This window comes from Uloborus diversus, unplaced genomic scaffold, assembly GCF_026930045.1.
Source record: "Uloborus diversus isolate 005 unplaced genomic scaffold, Udiv.v.3.1 scaffold_18, whole genome shotgun sequence".
Lineage (NCBI taxonomy): Eukaryota > Metazoa > Arthropoda > Arachnida > Araneae > Uloboridae > Uloborus > Uloborus diversus.
This window is the reverse complement of record NW_026558329.1, coordinates 1,677,158-1,698,353: the sequence shown is the minus strand read 5'-3', so window position 1 is coordinate 1,698,353 and position 21,196 is coordinate 1,677,158. Positions and strand designations below refer to the sequence as shown.

The 21,196-nt window shown below is 39.4% G+C and overlaps 1 protein-coding gene across 1 annotated transcript in view; it reads right to left on the bottom strand.

Annotated features, from left to right (window-relative positions):
- Positions 1-21,196, bottom strand: part of LOC129233137 (CD109 antigen-like) — a gene marked incomplete at its 3' end in the record, with an annotated part of 115,516 nt that overhangs the window by 47,035 nt on the left and 47,285 nt on the right. Inside the window, 5 exon segments of the mRNA XM_054867200.1 lie at positions 314-427; positions 2,695-2,812; positions 10,905-11,010; positions 16,664-16,777; positions 20,753-20,801. Of these exon segments, the coding sequence (XP_054723175.1) occupies positions 314-427; positions 2,695-2,812; positions 10,905-11,010; positions 16,664-16,777; positions 20,753-20,801 (501 nt within the window).

Sequence of the window (21,196 nt, the reverse complement as noted above, 5' to 3'; positions counted from 1 at the left end):
TGAAAAAGTCCAATAAAACTGTTTTCCTGCAAATTGTTTCAAATAATTAGCTTTGCGCAGGGAGTCAATATATAGGCTGTCGACGACGCTGTCAATGTGTTAAACAAATGTAATTTACGTCTCACAAAAACGACAAACGTTTTTTTGCCAACTTAAGCCGCCTCGGACGGTAAGAAGGGGGCGAAGTCCCGAGGTACACCGCCGGAGGTGTGCTTCGTAGGCTGTCGACGACGCAGTCAATGTGTTAATTGGAGAACCGACCGGAAGTGACAACATTTGAGTGTCAGCGGGGGGGGGGGGGGGGCGTACCCACCTCGATTTCGTAGAGCATGTAGTTGAAGACGCTGATCCGTATCCCGATCTGCTCCCCCTGCATACTCTTGCTGGGCATCTCCACGTTCATGTAGAACGGACGCACGCTGGAAAACTGGAAAAGAATTATTGAGCGTATCCTTAGAAAACAAATTCACTCCTGAAGTTCGTTCACATTAGGATATTACATACTTGCAAACCTTCGAAGAAAAAAAAACAGGAAATTCCCCCAGAGGTAGATACGTGATTTACCAGCGACATATATTCACAACAGAATTATTAAATTATGCTTTTAAATACAATAGAATACCTTTATAACGGCGACCTGTATAACGCAATCTATAAACCGCACAACTTTTTAGAAGTAAACAATAAGTTTTGAAGTTTAAAAAATCCCTCTGTTTTGCCTTGCAAACATAAAAATTGTTAGAAAAATTAAATTTTGAATCAGTTTTTCATCTTAATTTAAAGCTCTTAAATGAAAATTAGCATTCACAGTAAAATGAAAATACCAGATGGTTCTTGGAAATGCAACTGTTGTGCAAACCATGAAGCTAGCAGAAGTGCAGGAGATTTCACTTTCTTGTAATAAAGAAACATATTTATTTGTGAACAACTAATTGTAATATTGGTGATTTAATACTCATTGCAGATAAAACTCCTTCTGAAGTGCTAATACATAGAGATATTCTGAATGTTAGCTTCAAACTTTGTGAAATGACCTATATAACGCCAAAACCGGTATAACGCAAAAGCTCTGGTCCCAAGGTGTGCGTTATAATGGTCTTCTACTGTAACATAAATACTAAATTTAAAATAAAATAATTTTTTTTTTTTTTTTGCAAATGTAAGCTAATTGGTAGCAGCAAGAAAAATATACTGCAAAGGAGAAACTAAATAATGAGAGAATTTGCTTAAACTTTCGTACGTTTTCCAGTCTACTAGTCTACCAAAAAAAAAGGAGATAGAAAAAATTTAATTACTAAAATCGAAAAAAAAAATCAATATATAATGGAAATGAAATATAAAATAAGTAGGTATATGGTAGCACATGTTAAAATAACTTCAAACTTTCAAAATAACTGAAATATTTTGAAGATGCAGAAGGATTGAAATTTGTTGCAATTTTCTGCAAAGCACGTGGTTTGTTGGAAAGCTTCCAAAAAAAAAAAATTTTTTTTTTTTTTTAACTAAATGAGTTAATTGGAAAAAATCTTTTTCCCTGACATTGGTAGACTAGAATAGAGCGCCATCTATTGAGAAGAAAGTAAAACCTTTTTGATGATTGACTGCAAAAACGGGAGAAACCAAATAATGAGTAAATTTGCTTAAAGTTTCGTACGTTCTCCAGTCTCTACCAAAAAAAGGAGATAGAAAAAATTTAATTACTAAAATCGAAAAAAAAAATCAATATATAACGGAAATAAAATGTAAAATAAGTAGGTATATGGTAGCCATGTTAAAATAACTTCAAACTTTCAAAATAACTGAAATATTTTGAAGATGCAAAAGGATTGAAATTTGTTGCGATTTTCGGCAAAGCACGTGCTTCGTTGGAAAGCTTCCAAAAAAATTTTTTTTTTTACTAAATGAGTTAATTGTAAAAATTCTTTTTCCCTGACATTGGTAGACTAGAATAGAGCGCCATCTATTGAGAAGAAAGTAAAACTTTTTGATGATTGACTGCAAAAACGGGAGAAAATCTTTAAAAAATCGGGAGATCGGGTGTTAGAAGCAAAAAACGGGAGTCTCCCGTTAAAAACAGTAGAGTTGGCAAGTATGGATATTGGTAAAAAGCACTCGCAACATAGATGTGTCTTTTTCAACGTTGGCTAGTATGGATATTGGTAAAATGCACTCGCTACATAGATGTGTCTTTTTCAACGTTGGCTAGTATGGATATTGGTAAAAAGCACTCGCAACATAGATCTGTCTTTTTCAACGTTGGCTAGTATGGATATTGGTAAAAAGCACTCGCAACATAGATCTGTCTTTTTCAACGTTGGCTAGTATGGATATTGGTAAAAAGCACTCGCAACATAGATCTGTCTTTTTCAACGTTGGCTAGTATGGATATTGGTAAAAAGCACTCGCAACATAGATCTGTCTTTTTCAACGTTGGCTAGTATGGATATTGGTAAAAAGCACTCGCAACATAGATCTGTCTTTTTCAACGTTGGCTAGTATGGATATTGGTAAAAAGCACTCGCAACATAGATCTGTCTTTTTCAACGTTGGCTAGTATGGATATTGGTAAAAAGCACTCGTAACATAGACCTGTCTTTTTCAACGTAAACTTGCAGGGAAAATGACAGAAAAGTAACGAACGAACATAAAACCAAAAAAGGCAGAAAACCGAAGGATCCAAAAGCGGAGACGCACCTCGATGGCCTTGCCTTGTATCCCGAAGCCGTCGACGCTGTTCATGCCGAAGGCGTTCACCATCCAGCGGGTGGGGATCTCCGGGACGGGCACGTTGAAGATGAAGTAGCCCAGGGGCCTGCAACACAAAAAGAACACGACATTTTATTTCTTACTAGTGATACCCGCACGGCTTTGCCCGTAACAGAAAAATCAGAAGGTCTTTTGATTCGCCAGTATATTTACAAATAATGTATGGTGAATTATCTCGCCAGTTGGCTTGTACACATCTTACGGTTCCACGTTATGATCATTTCGTATCTCGCCAATTGGCTTGTGCCCATGTTACGGTTCCACGTTATGATAATTTCGTAATTTACTCGTCCATCTTATGATATTTTTTTTCTTAAAATTGGAATAGAAAAAGAACCACATCGAATTTTCGAAACATCGCTTCGAGGTGCACACCCCCATGCTACATACTAACTTTGTGCCAAATTTCATGAAAATCGGCCGAACGGTTTAGGCGCTATGCGCGTCACAGACATCCTACAGACATCCAGACATCCTCTGGACAGAGAGACTTTCAGCTTTATTATTAGTAAAGATAAAGAAGCAAAATCATAACATAAATATGAAAAAAAAAATTTTAAATTTAATTATTATTTTTTTTTAATGGGTTGCTTTAAAGTGCTATAACTCAAAATATTCTTGATCAATTTAAAATTTTTTTTTAAATAAATTACGCACAAATATCTAAGCTTTAATTTTTATTCGACGATTTTAAAAATATTGATTCAATAAAAAATAAAAAATATTTGAAGAAAAATTTCGAAAAATTCGAAGATACTTTTTTTTTTTTTTAATGTGGCCTCCTTAGGCTGGTACCTAAGGAGACAAGGGGCCCACATTCTAAAAAAAGGATCTAGTTAGGGGTACACTGAATAATCAACCGTCATCGGTGACCGACCAGTTTACCGAGAACAGTAGAATCTCGTTTAATCGGCTACCGTTTATTTGGATCTGCGGTTTATTCGGATCGAATTTGAAGAGTAAAAAAAAAAAGTTCCAACTACAGGGCGTCCTGAATTAGACTGACTTGTTTTCAAAAATTTATAACTGGAAAACGGTTATTGATAAAAAAAAAAAAAAAAACAAATTCTTGCAGAAAATTCATATAATGGGCCGTAAATTTTTTCAACATGATTTCCAAATTTTAATTCAAAATATTTCCAACAGATGGCGCTTCAGTTAGTAAGCCCATACGTCGAAAAGGAAGAATTAAAATTGCGATTTTTTCTACGATTGCAGCCGACTGTAGACATTTTGAAGATAATGTTGTGTATTTTGTTCATTTAAAACATTTTTCGGAAAAGTATGATGCAATTTAGTATCTTTCTTTGATTTACGGGCTTACAATCTGCAGCGTCATCTATTGTAAAATTTTTGAACTAAAATTTGCAACTCTGGAAGGAAAAAATTACAGCCCGCTGCATGAATTTTCTGTAGAAATTATTATTTTTTTTTATCATTAACCGTTTTCCTGTTATAAATTTTTGAAAACAGTCAGTCAATTTCAGGACACCCTATATTTTAAACTAGTGATACCCGCACGGCTTTGCCCGTAATAGAAAAATTAAAAGGTCTTTTGGTTCGCCTGTATATTTACAAATAATGTATGGTAAATTTTCTCGCATCTTGGCTTGTACCCATCTTACGGTTCCACGTTATGATAATTTCGTATCTCGCCCATTGGCTTGTGTCCATGTTACGGTTCCACGTTATGATAATTTCGTATCTCGCCAATTGGCTTGTGCCCATGTTACGGTTCCACGTTATGATAATTTCGTAATTTACTCGTCCATCTTTTGATTTTTTTTTTCTTAAAATTGGAATAGAAAAAGAACCACATCGAATTTTCGAAAAATCGCTTCGAAGTGCACACCCCGAGGCTACATACAAACTTTGTGCCACATTTCATGAAAATCGGCCGAACGGTTAAGGCGCTATGCGCGTCACAGACATCCTACAGACATCCAGACATCCTCCGGACAGAGAGACTTTCAGCTTTATTATTAGTAAAGAAGATTATAACAGCAAGAATGAAACTATAAATCCGCCAAAAATTCGTTATTTATTTTGATTAAACGTACCCTGCATAGTACGTACAATAAAGTATAGTACTAATGAAACACACAGAATTTCGTGCTTAGAGCGCCAGTCCGACACCACGGCAGCTAAACTATAACTGACAAAGTATTTGCTAGAAAGGGTGCTGCGTCATTTTGTTACCTAGCAGTGTTTTTTGCTGCAATAAAAGATATGTCGGTACGTTTCCGCTAGCCGGGCGCAAGCGAAAATCGCCAAATGATTACGCCCAACGCCAAGCGATGATTCGCCAAACTGATGTAGAAATCCGCCAATTTTCTTACAACCCTTGTTGGGCGTATTTGCTTGGCGTTGGGCGTAATCATTTGGCGATTTTCGCTTGCGCCCGGCTAACGGAAAAGTACCGATAAGTCTGCTTATTTAAGAATGAGTTTTGCTTATTCCCCGGCTTTCCGCTTATCCGGATTGCAGCTGGAACCAGTTAGGCTAACTCATGGCCACACTAGCTGGTGCTGACGCTGAATAGGCCTAGACAATTTATGACTCTTCTGTGTTAAACCGATGCAACTTATGATCTGCTATGCATCCACCAGTCAACGTCAACGTTTCAAAGATGGTTTGTTTTTGATTGGACGTCGCCCATTTCGACCGCAAGAGGCGTTGAACGGAATCCTTTCACCCACCAATCAATGGAAACAGGGGTGCTCAGTAGCGCCCTCTTTGTTGCCATGAGTTTCAGCGATTGTCACGTCCTATAAGAATCAAGTGGGGCCATGGCTAGATAAACGCGGTTCAACTGTGTTCAATTATCGGTCACTTTCTGCCGATTAATTGGTTAATCTATCTGGATGAAAATTATACCTTTAATAAAATTACTTTTGCCTATAACAAGCAACGATGCTCTATAAATTTATCACACCTAAGCCATCGTTTCGAACCCCCATAGTTCTCGGTACCCTTATATGTTTTAAAACTTACAAATGATTGTGTTGGTCCAAACAACAGGTTCATACACGAAATACACCGCCAGCACAGTCATTTCCAGCCGAGGACTGCAGCTTCGTGCATATTAGCACTCATCAGCCCGGCATAGGAAAGTGACTGAGCTGGAGATGGAAAACCTCTTAAGGAAGCCAAGAGTGCCAAACAAACTGGTAGCTAATATAGAAGTAGCACAGACCAGACGAGTGACTGAAGCAATGGTTCGGTTCAACTCGAAGATTGAAGGCAAAGAATGGTATACTCAGTAAATTACCAACTAATAGGTCGGTTGTTTACTGAACTGGTTCGTACTTTTCAGGAAAAAATGCAAATGGATATAGGGTAACGGCACCAATAACAGACAAGGGTCCAGTAACAGACAGTCATAAGTTTGGATTTCGTCAAATGGCATAGGAAGTGACGTCATGCGCTCTTCCGATACGGGAGAAGCCGAAGGACGGGCATTTGACTTCGAAGACGAAACGTAAAAGGCTTATCTCCTCGCATTTAACTCCTCGCGTTTCTGGAACATTAAACCTCTCTCATCCTCTCGGAAATATTCGAATATCATCATTGATGTTACTTGAGGAAGATTATTTAGATTGTGTTTTAACGAATCCGGACTCCATAGTGTGTTCAAAAGGATTATTGAATTTCTAAAAAATAAAAATATCAGCGCTCTCAAAATGTCCCTAGCGAAGACAAGGGATCTTCGGCGGAAGGCTGGGGAGGTACGGAGTGCCCAATAGTGCCCTGTGACGTCAACTCGTGACGTTTCAGAAGAGCGCACTTTTGCGCGCGGATTTTTAAAAAATTCATTAAAAATCAATCACGGTGTTTTAAAATCCGGCGATGGTGAATTTTTTAGTTTTGATGGTCAATTAACAGAGACATAGGGAGGTACGGAGTGCCCAATAGTGCCCTGTGACGTCAGCTCGTGACGTTTCAGAAAAGCGCACTTTTGCGCGCGGATTTTTAAAAAATTCATTAAAAATCAATCACGGTGTTTTAAAATCCGGCGATGGTGAATTTTTTAGTTTTGAGGGTCAATTAACAGAGACATAGGGAGGTACGGAGTGCCCTGTGACGTCAACTCGTGACGTTTCAGAAGAGCGCACTTTTGCGCGCGGATTTTTAAAAAATTCATTAAAAATCAATCACGGTGTTTTAAAATTCGGTGATGGTGAATTTTTTTAGTTTTGAGGGACAATTAACAGAGACATAGGGAGGTACGGAGTGCCCAATAGTGCCCTGTGACGTCAGCTCGTGACGTTTCAGAAAAGCGCACTTTTGCGCGCGGATTTTTAAAAAATTCATTAAAAATCAATCACGGTGTTTTAAAATTCGGCGATGGTGAATTTTTTAGTTTTGAGGGTCAATTAACAGAGACATAGGGAGGTACGGAGTGCCCAGTGACGTCAACTCGTGACGTTTCAGAAGAGCGCACTTTTGCGCGCGGATTTTTAAAAAATTCATTAAAAATCAATCACGGTGTTTTAAAATTCGGCGATGGTGAATTTTTTAGTTTTGAGGGTCAATTAACAATATCCTATAGTCAAACTATGAACATTTAATAGGTTGGAACTTCCCTGCGTGTAGAACGGATGTCGCTGTGGCCCATGAATTCGGTGCAACCCTCTAGTCGCATACCTGCCAACCCTTCCGGATTTCCCGGAAGTTTTACGGATTTTTATGTCCTTTTCCGTTTTTCCGGTTATGAGCAAAATCTTCCGGATTTTTCACGTTTTGTAGGAAAAAAATTGTATCTCGCCAATTTTGGCGCTAACGATTCTTTTGTGGAACGTTTTAGGCCAAGTAGCCAAGGAAAGGTTGCCGTAGGAGAATGGCAGAAGAAGCGAGGCAAGATTATGACGTCACGGAGTGATACAGCGCATGACTTCATCGGGATCCAATCAAAGCAATCGTCGCGGCGGGCAACTAGGGGCACAATTTCGGCGCCGATTATCTTCTCGTTCTCTCAATTCGAGCTGTTTCTGCTTCGTTCTTTTTTTAAGATGAGTAACAAATGTTATTTCCAAACTTTTAAAGAAAGCAATAAAAGTAATATTAACTAAACGAAAGTAATTTCAATTGATATGAAATTCATAACTAATATATTGTTAAATGTAAAGAGGGTAGGTGTCCTGTTTGATTTTATTTTGCGTTAAAATCTTGTGGATAAAAATAAAAAAATCTTCCGGATTTTTTTTCTCGGAGGTTGGCAGGTTCTAGTGTTAGCAGAGTGAATTTCATCAGCCAGTTGGCATTTACGAGGCAATGGTGGAAGATTATGAACAGTCACCATGAGGTCTTCCAGTGTTTCATGTTCATTTGAATTTAAGAAGGCTTTAGTTCTTAAAATAAAGAACTTTTGCACATTTTGAAGAGAAAAGGGGACCTCGGTGCATGACTCATCCCTTCCTCATCCGATCTGTTACTGGGCATCACCAGATTTATCGGTGGTCGGACCTCTTTTCGAAATGGAGCAACTAAAAGTAGAACGAACTCATTCCGAGGATCCAGAAGCAGCCAAACGTTAGACGAGATGTGCTGTCTGACCATCGATTACATGAAAGGTTAATATCCGGTTTATAAGCGGAAATGGACGTATCTATTAGTTTATAGGGGTGTTAGTTGATTTGCTACAGATGTGAACTCTTGCCTCTCTATTATTTAGCCTTAATTTTGTAAAAATGAAAATTGGCTCACAGCAGCTTTTTTTTTTAAATCTAAAGTATGTTCGATCTATATTCTCACGGCAAAAATTGATTTATTTATTCGCAACCAAGTTTTGAGCTTACCATTTTGCTTTTACGTTCCTGAACGAAATGAAAATATTTTCTTTCCTTTTTGTTGCTTTCATGGTAACTATTTTTGTTTTGCCTTATTTTATTTTAGAAATGCAATAAATGAATAAGGCACTAGTGACATTATAAAAAGCGTGCATCAAAATCCCATCGTTATTTTCCTTCTCCCCAGCTAGATTAATTCAGATGGAATCGTCTTTACTTGGCAGATTGCCAAATTACATACAATCCGTGGTCAAACAGTAGTTGCATGAGAGAAAAATAGTTTAAAAAGTCTAAATACATCAAAATTCTCAGAAAATTAAGTTAACTTGAGAGCAATGTCTTTAGCATGTCTGCTACTGGTGCCGTTACCCTAGAAAACTAGAGGAAAAATTCAAAATTAAATGACATTTTAGAGAAGAAAAAAAAAGGGGGGTGCGGCATTTTGAAAAACCGACCCTCTACGGAATTGAGGGGGGAGACGTTTGGGTATCGAGAGGCACTCACCCGATGTTGATGTCATGTTAGAGAAGAAAAAAAAGGGGTGCGGCATTTTGAAAAACCGACCCTCTACGGAATTGAGGGGGGAGACGTTTGGGTATCGAGAGGCACTCACCCGATGTTGATGTCATGTTAGAGAAGAAAAAAAAGGGGTGCGGCATTTTGAAAAACCGACCCTTTACGGAATTGAGGGGGGAGACGTTTGGGTTTCGAGAGGCACTCACCCGATGTTGATGTCATGTTAGAGAAGAAAAAAAAGGGGTGCGGCATTTTGAAAAACCGACCCTCTACGGAATTGAGGGGGGAGACGTTTGGGTATCGAGAGGCACTCACCCGATGTTGATGTCATGTTAGAGAAGAAAAAAAGGGGTGCGGCATTTTGAAAAACCGACCCTCTACGGAATTGAGGGGGGAGACGTTTGGGTATCGAGAGGCACTCACCCGATGTTGATGTCATGTTAGAAGAAAAAAAAGGGGTGCGGCATTTTGAAAAACCGACCCTCTACGGAATTGAGGGGGAGACGTTTGGGTATCGAGAGGCACTCACCCGATGTTGATGTCATGTTAGAGAAGAAAAAAAAGGGGTGCGGCATTTTGAAAAACCGACCCTCTACGGAATTGAGGGGGGAGACGTTTGGGTATCGAGAGGCACTCACCCGATGTTGATGTCATGTTAGAGAAGAAAAAAAAGGGGTGCGGCATTTTGAAAAACCGACCCTCTACGGAATTGAGGGGGGAGACGTTTGGGTATCGAGAGGCACTCACCCGATGTTGATGTCATGTTAGAGAAGAAAAAAAAGGGGTGCGGCATTTTGAAAAACCGACCCTCTACGGAATTGAGGGGGGAGACGTTTGGGTATCGAGAGGCACTCACCCGATGTTGATGTCATGTTAGAGAAGAAAAAAAAGGGGTGCGGCATTTTGAAAAACCGACCCTTTACGGAATTGAGGGGGGAGACGTTTGGGTTTCGAGAGGCACTCACCCGATGTTGATGTCATGTTAGAGAAGAAAAAAAAGGGGTGCGGCATTTTGAAAAACCGACTCTCTACGGAATTGAGGGGGGAGACGTTTGGGTATCGAGAGGCACTCACCCGATGTTGATGTCATGTTAGAGAAGAAAAAAGGGGTGCGGCATTTTGAAAACCGACCCTCTACGGAATTGAGGGGGGAGACGTTTGGGTATCGAGAGGCACTCACCCGATGTTGATGTCATGTTAGAGAAGAAAAAAAGGGGTGCGGCATTTTGAAAAACCGACCCTCTACGGAATTGAGGGGGGAGACGTTTGGGTATCGAGAGGCACTCACCCGATGTTGATGTCATGTTAGAAGAAAAAAAAGGGGTGCGGCATTTTGGAAAAACCGACCCTCTACGGAATTGAGGGGGGAGACGTTTGGGTATCGAGAGGCACTCACCCGACGTTGATGTCATGTTAGAGAAGAAAAAAAAGGGGTGCGGCATTTTGAAAAACCGACCCTCTACGGAATTGAGGGGGGAGACGTTTGGGTATCGAGAGGCACTCACCCGATGTTGATGTCATGTTAGAGAAGAAAAAAAAGGGGTGCGGCATTTTGAAAAACCGACCCTCTACGGAATTGAGGGGGGAGACGTTTGGGTATCGAGAGGCACTCACCCGATGTTGATGTCATGTTAGAGAAGAAAAAAAAGGGGTGCGGCATTTTGAAAAACCGACCCTCTAGGGAATTGAGGGGGGAGACGTTTGGGTATCGAGAGGCACTCACCCGATGTTGATGTCATGTTAGAGAAGAAAAAAAAAGGGGTGCGGCATTTTGAAAAACCGACCCTCTACGGAATTGAGGGGGGAGACGTTTGGGTATCGAGAGGCACTCACCCGATGTTGATGTCGTGCCAGAGCCAGGCGTTGTCATACAGTCGTTGTATCCGGTTGATCCGGTTCATCTTGAAGCTCTTCAGCTTCAGCTCGTCCTTCTCGGCACCTGCAAGAGGAAAAGGACTCGACTCGACTCCAAACACAACACGACGCAATCGAGTGGTACAAAACAAATTGTTAAAACTCCCAAATTGGTTATTTTTAAAATACACAGAGGGCGAATCGATAAATCGAAACACACAGATGTCAAGAGATTTATAAATGACAGATGGAAAGATATATAGGTCGATATATTATAACATTATTATCTTAATATATAAAAATCTTCTGTGCGTACGTTTGTCACCATAAGGCTTTTAAACGGCTGGACCGATTTTGATCAAATTTTTTGTATGTAAGTTGTGGCAAGCATGGTTTCGAAGCGCGATGGATCGAATCGGAAACGTTTTCGTTAATTAATTAAATTAAACATTGGATGGCAAAATCTCCCAAATGATTAATATTTATTTTAACCTATTGTTGAGCGAGAACTGAAATAAATATTTAACCCGTTGCCAAAAGGACAATGAGAAATCCAGCTCTGCTTTTTGTAATGAAATTTCCTACTGTGATATGTCAACTGAGAATAGATAAAACGTAGAGAGTGAAGCCTTCATTTCTTGAAAGCAACGACTTTAAGTCCAGTGATATATTTTAAAGTACTGCAAGGTTCACGCAAAACATGTGTTCTGTCGTCTTAGTTGAACCATGTGACCGGATCGGTGATTTAGGTTTTCCTAACCAAATGATCAGAAAGTACCGTACCTAACAACATTTGCTTCTCTACTGAAATCCATCTGAGTTTTGGCACCAATGTCAAGAATACTTTAAAGATTATCCAACTAATCAGTACATTATTAAAGGTAAAGATGATGGAATTTAAAGACGAAACAAATTTTATTTTCGTCCAGATAAATGACAACAGGGTAGTTCTGTACACAAAAGATCAGTGCAGCGGAAGATCTTTATCTTTGGTGGAAAGAACAAACTAGGCAATATATGAAGCTTAAAAAGTTTTGGTTCAAAAGATCGGACCACTAATCGATCGGAGTTGGCTTCTCTCACTGATCGGCTGGATTACAGTAACGTGGTGGCTTGGCGACTTTGGCTATAAACAATAGAGTTGTACAATCATTTGTTTACATTTTAAAGGTACTGTTAATGTAATTTAGTGTATTTTTTGTTTATTTGGCAAAATATTTCAAATTGAAAAGAATTGTTTTTCGTTTTTAAAGAGTTTTTAGTCATTTTAGTTGAAGAGTGTTTATTTTACATCGGGAGGGGGGGGGTAGGGATGAGTGATTTTCGCTTATTCAAAGAGCTGTTTTTACCTTTACCATTTTTCTAAACGATATCCTTTCGAATGTTTTATTCTTTTTCATATGGGGGATGTTGCAGCGGGATTTCCCGTTTGTTCTAGATGGGTAGTTAGATTTTTACACTTAATATCTGAGGACGTTTTTTATCTTTTGAGTATGGATGAAAGAACAAACCATCAAGTACGAGAGAAAAAATAGTTAATAAAACAACTGCTCAGTGGGAACTGGATAAATCAAGTTGTAATAAATATACGAATTCTGACATCATAGCAGCTTAAAACATTTTTTTTAAAACTTTTTTTTTCAACAAAACGGTTTAAACACTAAAAAAGTTTATTAAAAATTTTTTAACTTTTCAATTTATGAAGTGTGAACAGAACAACGTCTGTGGGGTCCTCTAGTAGTACTATAAATAGTAAGATAGAAATGATACAGATAGGTATAAAGAGACATAAATAGGTAAAAGTCATGTTGTAGAGTGATAGACACATATACAATTTTTTTTTTAGAGAATTGGCGCTGTACTGTTGTTTATTTTGCGTCTTCATGGGAGGAGCTTCACCCCCTGCCTTTTCTTCCCCGGGTGAGCCATTAGAGAGGCGGGGGACTTTGAAATATATCCCTCTCCAAAATTTAAAAATGTTAAGTTTTGAGCGTAGAAAAGACTAACTGCAACCACCGCCGTTTTTTTTTCGGGGTATGACACTGCGAGTTGATATCACAGAGAGATCGGGAGGTACGGAGTGGCTGTGGTCAGTAGAACCCAGGCCCATGTCCAGATTTTCATAAAGGGAGGGGTTTTGAAAATTATAAATCTTTATCTGAGGGGGGAAGGGTTCAATCCCTCACAAACTTAATTTTTACCTAAAATTTCCGATCCCAGCATTGGCATTTCTTTACCTGTACGAACGGCTCTGCCCCCACACTACCCCCAAGCTCCGAAGAATAACTCTTGCTGCACAATAGGGAAGTTTTCGATTTTTTCAATTTTATTTTTATAGGATAGAGTAACATGTATGAACATCATAGGTGAAAAAAAATTTGCGATACGATAAGTAGTTTTTTTTTAAATTAATTTTTAAAGTTCAAGCTCTTGTGACGTCAAATGGCATAGGAAGTGACGTCATCCCTTCTTCCGATAGGGGAGAAGCGAAGGTCACGCATTCGACTTCGAAGACGAAACGTAAAAGGCTTATCTCCTCGCATTTAACTCCTCGCGTTTCTGGAACATTAAAACCTCTCATCCTCTCGAAAATATTCGAATATCTCATTGGTGTTACTTGAGGAAGATTATTTAGATTGTGCTTTTACGAATCCGGTCTCCATAGTGTGTTCAAAAGGATTATTGAATTTCTAAAAAATAAAAATATCAGTGCGCTCAAAATGTTCCTAGCGAAAACAAGGGATCTTCGGCGGAAGGCTGGGGAGGTACGGAGTGCCCATTCGCGCCCTGTGACGTAGGCTCGTGACGTTTCAGAAGCGCGCACTTTTGCGCGTGGATTTTAAAAAATTCATTAAAAACCAACCACGGTGTTTTAAAATTCGGCGATGGTGAATTTTTTAGTTTTGAGGGTCCATTAACAATATCCAATAGCCAAAATATGAACTTTTAATAGGTTGCAACTTCTCTATTGTGACCGTAGTATGCAGCTTCCTTTTAATAAAACCTTATGAGTTTTATTAGAAAACCTTGTTCGTTTTTTTTAAATCAAATTTGTTTACTACGCGGTATATTGCTATTAGTATTAAAAACTGTCCACAGAATCTTTTATATTGCAGCATGTATTACATTCTGAAATAATGTTTAATCAACTAAATAAGAGCTTACAGCAGATGCAAGTTAATTACCAAACACAATCATTAATGCATAAGTAATATGAATGCAGTTAAGTTAAGATTTTTAATTGACCAATCATTGAGATATTATTCCACCATAGTTTTTTCAAAATATCATTCTCGTTTGTAAAAAAAAAGGGGGGGGGGCTTTCTTTTTTAACGCACTGCACACAAACTTTCACATTAAAATTAATAAAAGTCAAATATACATTCTCTTGGCTTATTATTTCTCCCAAATGGGAGGGGTTTAACCCCTAAAACCCTCCCCTTGGACACGGCTCTGGTAGAACCTTCACAACGTTTAGCTCAGTTTCGGAAAATGGGGGAAGGTCACTGGAGCCGAGTTGAGTTGGGTTACTTTCTCAGAAGTGTTTCTTAAGTACAGTCAACTCCCGATTATCGGCGGTCGGATTATCTGCGGTTCGGATTATCCGCGAGTCTTTTCACGATTTTTTTTTTTTTTAATTTATGTTTGTGTTATTGTTCGCTTTTAGATTTCACATATATTTTTTGCATTCAATTTATATTGAATGTTAGTAGATATAATGTTGCAATGTTTTTAGTTATAATTTATATGCATGTGAGAGTGTTATAAATACTTTTTTGTAGCTTTTGTATACTCCAAGTATCGCTGTTTACATATTATTTGGATTATCCGCGGTTTTCGCTTATCCGCGGTTACCGTGCCACCCTATTCCGCGGATAATCGGGAGTTTACTGTATTCCAACTTAAATCCACTCCCATAACTCGTTCCTTTTTAACTGAACTGAAAAAGGTAAGTACTGCCAAGTTGCAATGCCCAGCCGCTCAATACTTATTCGGTTTCATAACAAAGCCATGCACCATGCATCAGTATGGCATAAAGACGGAGACTTACGCATAAAATTAGGGAGGCTTTGCGCAAATAAATTTAACGAAAAAGTTTGGAGCATTTTCGAGAACATAAGTTTGTTTTATATTAGTGATTATTAAACATTTCTAGCAGCAGGTAAAAATTCAGGGAGCTGCGAGAAAAATCTGAATCGTTTCGCTGCATGCTTTCAAAACTTTGAAGGTAGGGAAATGAAAATTAAAAACTAATTTGAATTTTGGCATCTGGAATTCAAATTATGTTTTTCGCAATCATGAGTGTGTGTTTGTTTCTATGTGCAGGTATGAGTGCGCGGGTAGTTGTGTGTATGAGCGTTTGTGGTAGGGGGGAATGTGTATGTGTGTGTAGGCATATGTGTTTGAGTCTGTGTGCAGGCATGAGTGTGTGGGTAGTTGTGTGTAGGGTGTGCAGAGTGTGTGTGTATGTGTGTAGGTGTATGTATTTGTGTGTGCGCGCGTGTGTGTAGTTGTGTATGTATTTGTGTGTGCGCGCGCTTGTGTGTGTGTGTGTGTGTAGTTGTGTATGTATGCGCATGTGTGTAGGACATGGATGCAACCTGGAGACGGCTTTCGCTAGAGGAGCAGCATCGTGAGGAGCCGGTCGACGGTGATGCTGCAGAGGGTGCTGGCGGGAAAATAAAATGATAGCACATCAACAGTCAAATAAAAGCAATAAGCAATCGTGATTGCTCAAAAAAAAAAAAAAATCTTACAAAAGTAACTGGGCACGTAACATTTTTCTGCTGTTGCATAAAAAGGCTTCGTTTTTGCGATCGCGAAGGATTTTCCCAAAATTCTGACAAACCCCTTTTAGGGAAATATCGTTGCGCTGACTTCATTGGTCCGAGAGCGTTGGAAGTTAAGGCAGGGGGACAGAAAGAGGGCTGATCTTTACGCATGCGCTTTGACTTCCACTGGGACCATAGTGCAAGGTTCCTCCAACAATTTGAGCTTTTAAAACAATGATGCTACATGCTTCAGAATTCGTGTAACGTTACGCAAATGAATAGTGGTAACTTTACACAGTTTTTTTTTTTGAGCAATCACGATTGTTTATTGCTCTCATTTGACTGTTTTGATGTGCTATCATTTTATTTTCCCACCGCCACCGTTGACCGGCCGCCTTACGATGCTGCTCCTCTAGCAAAAACCGTCTCCAGGTTGCAGCCATATGCTGCACACACGCGCATACATACACAACTACACACACACGCATACATACACAACTACACACACACGCATACATACACATACAAACACAGACACACACGCATACATACACATACAAACACAGACACACACGCATACATACACATACAAACATAGACACACACGCATACATACACATACACATACAAACACACACGCATACATACAGACATCTACACATACACACAACTACCCACACATTCATGCCTGCACACAGACACATATGCCTACACACATACACATACCCCGTCCCCGCGCACACAAACACTCCTACACACAACTACCAACACTCATGCCTGCATACAGACACAAATACACATGCCTGCACACACATACACCCTACACACAAACACATGTCCCCTCCCCCACACGAACACACACGCCTACAGACACACACTCGTGATTGCGAAAAACATAATTTGAATTCAAGAGGTCAAAATTCAAATTATTATTATTATTTTTAACAGTGGAATGGGGTCACTCACATCCGCTCTCGTCGTTCCCGTCGGGGCAGTCTTTGTAGCCGTCGCACTGCTTCTCGCGCCGGAAGCATCCGCCGTCCAGGCACGACAAATAGCCCGCCTCGGAGTCGCACTCCTCTGCCAAAGAAAGAGATTCACACTCAGGTATTTTGATGTACACAACACAACAGTAAATAAGGCAAGAAAAAGTATTGTTATACACACGTGAATATTTTTATACACACTTGAGTGTTGTTATACACACGAAAGTATTGTTATATCGTTATACGAGGGGGGACCCAAAAGAAACCGGACTAATGGTGCGCTGCCAATCCTAGATATAGTAGAGTGTTCTCCAGCTAGATGGCTCAAGTAGAGACCTTCACAGACCAGTTGTGCAAGTGGCTTGAGTGTGGTTGATAACGTCTGATCGTAGTGTTGGTTTTCTCAGGTGTTATTGCTTTCCGTGTGCGAACTCATTATGGCACATTTAAAAGATCAAAGTGCAAGCTTGAAATTTTGCTACCTGCTTGAAGAGTCAGCAACGGAATAGCTTGCCAAATGCTTCAATAAGCTTTCAAGAACGATGCTATGAGCGGTACACAAGTTTTCGAGTGGTTTGGGCGCTTTAAACGTGGGGTAGCATGAATGTTGAAGATCATGCTCACTCTAAGCACTTTTCAACGTCTCGAAATGATGAAAACGTTGAAAAAATCCGCCAAAAAATCAATAAGAGTCACCGTTTTACGATTGACGAAAAAAAATTTCAGAAGAAACTGGATTAAGTTGGAGCTCGCGCAGGCGATGGGAAGAATGGTTCCTTCACCATGATAATGCTCTCGCACACTCAGCTTTCACTATTAAGCGCTAATTGGCCTCTCAGGGGTGGCCAGTCGTTCTTCACCCCCCGTATTCGCCAAACCTAGCCCCCTGTGATTTTTTTTTTTTTCTGCTCCCGAGGATGAAAAAATATAAAAAAGAAGCTTTTTGATGATGTAGAGGCTGTAAAAACTACTTCGCAACGGGCGCTGGACATGGTCAAAGTTAAAGAGTTCCAGGGGAACTTCTAAAATCGGAAAAAAGAACTAACGGGTGTATTGCATCTAATGGTGAATACTTTGAAGAAGACTAAAGAAATTTTGTGAATAAACTGATCTATAAATATTTTAGAACAATAAATTCGGTTATTTTTGGGTCCCCTCTAGTACACACGAAAGTATTGTTATACTGTTATACATACGAGAGTATTGTTATGCTGTTATACACACGTGAGTACCGTTATACTGTTATACATACGTGAGTACTGTTATACACATGGAAGTATCGTTATATTGTTATACATACGAAAGTATTGTTATACTGTTATACATACGTGAGTACTGTTATAGTGTTATAGACACTAAAGTACTGTTATACTGTTATGCATACGTAATTAAGGTTCACACAACAATAAATAAGGTCAGAAAAGGAATTGTTACACACACGTGAATATTGATATACTGTTCTACTGCCGTGTGCAAGTAAAGTGTAGTAACTGCATTTTTTTTTTCGCATATCTGTCATCTATTGTATGTTAGCTTTATTGTACAAGCTCTCTAATTTGGTTTCCGCTGAAAAAAACGGCTCGAAAAAAACGACTGATTCCAACAATTCAATATTCTTAGTATTGAATCCAAAACATGTTTCTTCAAATATCTCGAAGACTCATTTCTGCAGATACTGCCGTTTACCTACACACGGCAGAATACACACGTTAGTGTTGTACACACAACAATAAATAAGGCAAGAAAAAGTATTGTTATGCACACGTGAGTGAGCGTATTATTATACACACGAAAGTACACTCACTGCCAAAAGTAAGCACGGAGAGGAAAATGCTAATTTTCAGAAGCCAATCCAAATTGCAACTCGCTGCAGAGGTAGATAGAAGTATGCAAATAAGTTAGAAAACAGTCGATAACGGTTTCGTGCGGAGAACTGTGCAAAAAAGACAGTCGTTTCAGAAGGCAGCATTATGAAGGGTCACAGGAGCTGCTTGTAAGTACCAATAAAAGGGGGTTAGAACTTTTATGCGATTTGTTTTCAAGACTAGACGTGATTCTTTCAGAAGCCAAATAGAAGACTCTGGGTGACGGCGTGCGTTGGACACATTGAAGCAGGGAAATTAATCACAAATGTTGCTCTTTTCTTTGGGATTCATCACTCCGTTATTTCACGATCATGGAAACAATTTCTAACAAGCCAAACTGTATCGTAACTACATGTGCTATTTTCAGAAAATTTGCAATTCAGTCCACAGCTCAAAAAAGCTCACAAAAACGTCCTTTATTTTACTTAAAACATTAAAAGCAACTGAAACTTTTGTAAATAATACTAACGAAATAAAAGTTAATTATATCAATTCATGATTTCAAGAGTCAAGAGAAAAAGTTCAAACAAGGCTGAATGAACTAAGTACAAGAACTCAGAAGAAACAAAATAACAAGCAAAAAAAATCAACAGACATGCAATATATATCGGTGTCCCATCTACGTCTCTACGTGTGTGTACGTCTCTACGTGTGTGACATCTATGGTTGCAGTGGCCATTGGTAAGACAACATCTGCCACTACTGTGCGCCGAAGGCTACACGTGATTGGTCTGTACTCCCGGGTACTTCGAGTTAGTGTCCCTCTCCCCATCCAATCCAGAGGGCACGATCAAAGTGGTGCCGCCAACATGTCAGTTGGACAGTGTCTGATTGAGGCACTGTAATGTTCACAGATGAGTCAAGATTTACTCCGCAACATGTTGACAGGCGTGTAAGGGCGTGTAAGAGAACGATTGAGCTGGCGGTGTATTTCACGTATTTCTGCTTTAGCCCTGGCTAATGGGCGGTAATTTACTGAATATACCTTGCCTTGCCTTCAATCTTCGAGTTGAACCGAACCATTGCTTCGGTCACTCGTCTGGTCTTCTAATTCTATATTAGCTACCAGTTTGTTTGGCACTCTTTGCTTCCTTAAGAGGTTTTCCATCTCCAGCACCCGGCAAAAGAGCTCACGCTCTCCGTATCCGTATCTCAGTCACTTTCCTATGCCGGGCTGATGAGTGCTAATGAGCACGAAACTGCAGTCCTCGGCTGGAAATGACTGAGCTGGCGGTGTGTTTCACGTATTTCTGCTTTAGCCCTGGCTAATGGGCGGTAATTTACTGAAGGTAATTGTTATTGGCTCTAGAACATCACCGAATATCACGCATTCCAAGGTGGAAATATCATGGCCTGGCAGGAATTTCGCTGGGTTATCGTCCTGCACATCTACAGACTGAGTTCTGTGACGGCTTAACAGTGTCGGAATGAAGTCCTGACTCTCTTGTGAGATTTTACGCTGCAGCAGCGGGTCCTGATTTTGTTTTAATTGGCAAAAATGATCTTCCCATAGAACTGCCATAGAATATAACGCGTATGGACTGGCCAACGAACTCGCCCGATCTTTATCTCATCGAAAATCTTTGGAATGCCCTCGGCTGTACTGTACGTACAGATTTCCCACCTTCAGTCACTCTCACAGAGTTGGAAACAGCTCTACAGGAGGATCGGCGATTGCTCGACTCTGTGTTGGATCACCACCTTATAAAATGCATGGTTACACGCTGTAAACTTTGTATGCTGATGAGGGGTGCTCACATACCCAGTTAAAGTCAGTTTTTATTGTTTGTTAAAGTATAAAAAGTATTTTGTAAATGACCCTATTATGACGTCATCTTTTAATTTATGAAAATGTACTATTGTTTTCATCTCCGTATATATAGATTTTTTTTTTTTTTTACTCATTGCATAAACATATTTACTACTTTTCTGTCGAATTTCGTGTCAATCGAAGCAGTACTTATCAATTTTTTCGCATTTTACCTCTCCGTGCTTAACTTTTGGCAAGTGTATTGTTACACTGTTATGCATATGTGAGTATTGTTATACACACGAAAGTATTGTTATACTGTTATACATATCTAAATGTTATACACACGTGAGTACTGTTACACCCACGAAAGTATTGTTATACTGTTATACATACTTAAGCATTATACACACAACAATAAATAACGCAAGAGAAAATATTGTTGCTAGCTTACCATCTCGTCGAGTGACGTTTGCATCTGTGAAAACGATGAGACCGGCATACTGGGGAAAAAAAAAGTTTCTTTAACGCTTGCAAAATGTACATTTAATAAATTTTAATTTGTTCAAAAAATAATAATAGTTACAAATAAATACAAATGTGACGACCAGCAACAGGCTCTGGGCCCAGCTGGCTGGTCCTACTCAGTTTATGAGTCCTAATGAAGATCAGTGGCCCTCTTAAAGCTATCCACCCCCTTGCTCGTTACAGGGACGGATCCAGAACATTTTCAAGGAGGGGTCTATTATATTTCACTCTTTACTCTGTGGAACTTCAATTTCTAAAAATTTTCGGAGGAGTGTACTAAACCCTGTCGCTTACCCTTACGTTTTCAAAGGTGCGTCCTACAGTCGTATTTCTACCGAAAAATATTAACTGAGAGCCCTCGAACCTATCC